General features: G+C 45.5%; 1 protein-coding gene across 1 annotated transcript in view; it reads left to right on the forward strand.

Moving 5' to 3' along the window:
* Positions 1-5,099, forward strand: part of ANKS6 (ankyrin repeat and sterile alpha motif domain containing 6) — a 49,458-nt gene that overhangs the window by 37,828 nt on the left and 6,531 nt on the right. Inside the window, exons 13-14 of the mRNA XM_010847108.1 lie at positions 1,796-1,863; positions 4,185-4,301. Coding sequence (XP_010845410.1) covers positions 1,796-1,863; positions 4,185-4,301 — 185 coding nt within the window. The remainder of the gene's footprint in view (positions 1-1,795; positions 1,864-4,184; positions 4,302-5,099) is intronic.

The following is a 5,099-nucleotide window of genomic DNA, read 5'->3' on the forward strand; positions in this document are numbered from 1 at the left end:
AAGCCTTCATATCGGAACTATATCATTCCCTCTGGCTACAAGAATGATGCAAAAATCAGTGAAGACATTCAGTGAAATGCCTGATATCCAATGAAGGCATTGGCTATATGGAGTTTATAATATAGAGTATCATGTAATTTATTATCATATATAAATTGTGCACATACATCCTTACATGAGTAAAATCTGCTGTAAAGTTATGTATCTACATATATGTGTACATTCCCCCTCCCAGAAAGCCAGCACACAAATGTAAAGAGAGACTCATGGAGGGAACAGCATTATAGGCGTCCTGAATCTATAATGGATTATGTGTGGGCTGGGACTCATTTTATCTCAGAACACCACTGCTCATTAGCAGCTCTTCTGTGAAGCTTTTCTGGTCCCCTGGGTGGTCAGCTGTCCTCTCTGTCCCCTTAGTCACGCCCTTCACCATGTGCTCACCACCTGTGGGAGGGGTGGCAGAGTGGAATGTGGCACAGGCCTGGTAGCTAAACCACTGGGTTTGAATCCCCAGTGTGCTGTGGACTAGCAGTGTGATGTCACCCGAGATATGGTGCCAGCTTTCTGTGACTTCCTCATCTGTAGTGGGAGCAGTAATAGGGTCTGCCACGTGGGGTTGTTAAGAGCAAATGGGTATCCAGGGTGCCTGATGGTGAGCACGGGGCATCATCCGTCACCCTCCTCAGTATATCTTCCCAGTCACACCGAGTTCCTTTACCACAGGGACCTGTCTGTACTTGCATTCCCAGCATGTAGTGGGCACAGTAGCCATTGCCGGATGATGAATGAGTGGACCTCTGACCACCTGACCTCCAGTCCACTCTTCTGTAAGCTGCACCCACTGCCCCAGGACCTTTGCACTTGCTGTTCTTGCTGCCTGGATGCTGCTGGTGCTCTTCGCCTTGGTATCTGCACAGCTCGCTCCTTCGTTTACTGCTAAAACGTCAGCTCCTGAGAGACCTTCCCTGACCACCGTCTATAAAACAGCATTCTCGCCTCCCCTGTCAGCCCCTCCCACCCTGCTCTGTTTCTCCTTACCGCCTTGTCAGCTTGCCTGTGTTCTGTTTTGGTCCCTGTTGAGTCCCCAGTGCCTAGTCTGGTAAACCCCTTTTGAATGTGTGAATGGATGTTTCTCCAAACCCCCCAGATGCTGGTCTTGTCTCCTTCCCTGTCTCTCTCCCTGTTCTGATAACTTGATACCCCAGATCTTCTGTTTTCCCCTGGTCTGTGTCCATCTGGCTCTCCCGTTCCACTCAGACCCGCCTTTTCTTCAGGAAGCCCACAGTCTCCAAATGCTTATACCAAACCTTGACTCTGAAGCCCACCTGCCTATTCTCTCCAGGTCTTTCTCTGTCTAACTGAGGGGTGCTAGTCTTAGTGTTTATTCCAAGGGTAGCTAACAGCAGTTGAGAAATCATAATTTAAAATTGTTCTGGGATAGAGTGCAGGGTTTTAGCCCCAGAAGCTAGAACTCTAAGAACGTGGTGGTTGCAGCCACTGGAGAGTCAGCCTAGCCATGAGGACCCCCATCTTCTGTCTTCACAGCCTGATCTGGGGTTTGGGGAATGCTGGGAGCCTGCCCTGAGGGGGGAGTGTGACCAGCATGTGGCTTGAGACCCACCTGCAGCTGCACCCCAGGAGTGCAGTGTAGATCTGCTTTCTGTGTCGGGGCTTCTTGTAGAATTTCATTTGAAATAAGATTACCACGACTTTATGAAAGTTTGAAGATCACTCTTGAGGCAATTTTACCAAATTCTAAAATGTCTTATTTTACATTCTTTCCCTCTTGAAGATGAACTGACTGGAATCCTTAAGAAACTATCACTTGAGAAATATCAGCCCATTTTTGAGGAGCAAGAGGTAAGAATACTCTTTTTGAGTGTCCATTTAAATCGTAGCATAAAACAGTTGTCTAAATATGTAGGTTGTCATTCTTTAAGCCTGGATTGATCTTTTTCGTTGAGATGGCTGAAGAAATAGAATTTGTGTTCAGCACATTTGGTTCATTCATAACAGTGAAATCCTGGGGACTTTCTGGCTTGTGTTATAATAAAATTTTGTAATTTTGAGCCCTGCTCTCTGTAGTAAAGTTTGTGTCTGTTCTGGTCTCTTTTAGTTGAAGGGGATTACCTAGCCAGTTTTTAGGTTTAAAGTAAGTAAAAAGCAAATTCTAATGAGTCTGTGTTACGTATCTGGACATAAAGAGTCTGTATTAGTCTAAAAGAGTTCCTATTTGCTCTCACTCAAAATCCTAAAAGCACTTACAATCACATTTTAAAAAATTACTGTTCTGCAGTTTGGCAGTTTCTCAAAATGTTGAAGAGAATTACCATATGACCCAGTAATGCCACTCCTAGGTAGGTATATGCCCACAATAATCGAAAGCATACATTTGCACAGTGTTCACAGCAACACTATTCATAATAGCCAAAAGGCAGAAATAGCCCAAATGCCCATCAATTGATGAATGAGTAAATAAAATGTGTTATCACTCTACCTTGGAATGTAGCTTGGCCACTAAAAAGAAAGAAGTACTGATACACTCTACAAAACAGATGAGCCTTGAAGACACTGTGCTGAGAGAAAGCAGTCAGTCACAAAAGGCCACATATGGTATGACTCCATTTATATGCAATGTCCAGAATAGGCAACTCTGTAGAGACAGAAAGTAGATTAGTGGTTGCCAGGGAATGTGGGGAGGAGAGAATGGGAGTGATTGCTAATGAGTATGGGTTTTCTTTTTTGGGGTGATGAAAATGCTCTAAAATTAAGTGTGGTGACGATCGCACAACTCTGTACTAAAAAATCATTGAGTTTTACACTTTAAATGGGTGAATTGTATGGTAAGTGAATTACATCTCAATAAGATGTTAAAATTTTTACTGTCAGCGAAATAAAACTCCTCAGTGGGCCCATTAGCTACCAGGGTACAGTCACTGGCTTAGAACATTCTAGTGCCCAGTTTAGTGCACGACAACGGTCACAGTTAATGTAGCACGAGAATCCCTCCTTGTCTCCAGCAAGCTTGAGACCCAGTTAAGGAGTCTGTGTTTCGGTTCAAGAAGAAGTCAGGAGTGCCACGACCTTCTTCCTTTTTTTTGCTTTTCTGCCCTATCCAGTCTGTCCTTCCTGCCTTCTCGATGCCGTAAACTTCAGTGGCAATTTTTCTCGTTGTCAAAAAAATCTTTCCTGTTTGCAGATGGCTGGCTGCTTTTATTTCATGTGTTCCGTGCTTTCTGAGGAGCTGGCCACGGGGACCCACACGCAGGCTGGGTGTGGGGTCTCTGCCTCAGGTCTGGGATGGTGGGGGGAGGGGAGTGGCCAGTAGGATCAGGGGGCAGGTGTTTTCCATCAAAACCATGTCACCTGTTCCTTCAGCCTGTCAGTGTCTTGTGATCTGAAAAGCCCCTGAGAGATGCAGGGAGCTTATCGTTATCACAGGGGCCCTCTCTGCATCTCAGAGAGAGCATGGTGTTGGGTGCGGGAGCAGACCCTTCCCCACTGATGCAAACTTGGTTCAAGATTTTTTTTTTTTAATCCAGGAAAGTAAAATGAAAATTGAAAGAAAGGGATTCTCTTGGAGCTGAGGCCCCGGCAGGGATGCCAGAAACGTTAGAATTTCTCCGGTAAAAACCAGGGATCGAACAGCTTTGAGATGCCTATTTTCTGATCCTTTCTCTGCCTCAGTTCTTCACAGTCTTTCTTGCCTTTATTGCTTCTGCTTGTTTCTTTTCTCACTCTGTCTTTCCACAGCCTGCATCTCTCTTGTCCTTGGGGAGTAAACATGGTAAGTACCGCCATATACTCATATTTTCTGTACAGTATCCTATACTGTTCGAAGTGCAGCAACATTGCAATGAACTTTCTATCAGCAGGACTTGGCTTTCTACCACTCTGGTCACCCAGATTACTGTCTCAGACTTCCCTTACTTATTTTGTTTTCAGAGTCTTTCTAGAATGCACTTCTAAAAATTCCAGGGTGAGAGCTGAGGACAGTTTATTTTTAATGATATTTTCAAATAAACATTCAGCATAAAGCCGGGAATTGAAAAGTAGTAAATCATCATTAATTCACTACTAATAAGCACTAATAGCTCATAATCATGATAGTCCGGTTGTGGTTGGGAAAAAAGAGGTGTGGCACTGAGCAGATGGTAGCAAATCCCCCTCTCTCTCCCCAGGTGGATATGGAAGCATTCCTCACACTCACCGACGGCGACTTGAAGGAGCTGGGTATTAAGACAGATGGATCCAGGCAGCAGATTTTGGCAGCAATTTCTGAACTGAATGCAGGCAAGGTATTGTTCCCAATCTTTTTTTTTTTTTCTGTTTCGAACAGCTGACAGCTTCACTAGGATCCTTGGCCCTGGTGTTCCAAGGACCTTCGTGGTCTGATTTGGTCTCCCGCACATGCCTGGTGGAGGCTGGCCCCGCTCACACACTTCTCAAGGCCAGTGGGTCACTACCTTCCAGTATGTCTATTCCTTTTCCAAGGCCTCTCTTCTCATAAGGTGGTTTCTCTTTAGATCCAGCTTAAATATTCCCTCCAATCATCTCAACCCACAGAGCTGGGTTTTGCCCTCTGGAGCACAGTGTTAGTTGATGAAGACAGGCCCCCAGGTCAGGCTGACCCAGCTCCTCCACTTGCAGTGACCCTGGGCAAGTCGCACCCCTCTCTGAGCCTAGCTTTCTGGTCTGGAGGGTGGGGGTGATGGGCTGACTGCCAGGACTGAGATGCTCAGCAGAGCACCTGGCACACAGAGATCTGCCAGTCACTATTGTTATTGTTGGCATCCTGCACTTTTGTCATTAGCTTTAAAGCTAAAGATTAGCAGTGCCCCCCACCCACCCACCCAAAGGCACATATGCAGAAAGCAAGCAAAACACAGAAGCGAGGCACCGGTCACTCTGCGGCTGTACAGTTGCTCTTGGGCTGTTCACATTCCTTTGCCTTCTGCCTTTCCTTCTACTGTGGGCTGGATTTTTTTGTCTCTTATTCCATAGCAGCTGACTGAAAAACCCGAACAAAGTTTTTGGCCAAACCAATATTGGCCAAAATATTGCTTGCTTACATGATGCTTCTTCACATGTTGCCT

This window comes from Bison bison, unplaced genomic scaffold (genome assembly GCF_000754665.1).
Source record: "Bison bison bison isolate TAMUID 2011002044 unplaced genomic scaffold, Bison_UMD1.0 scf7180017864243, whole genome shotgun sequence".
NCBI lineage: Eukaryota > Metazoa > Chordata > Mammalia > Artiodactyla > Bovidae > Bison > Bison bison.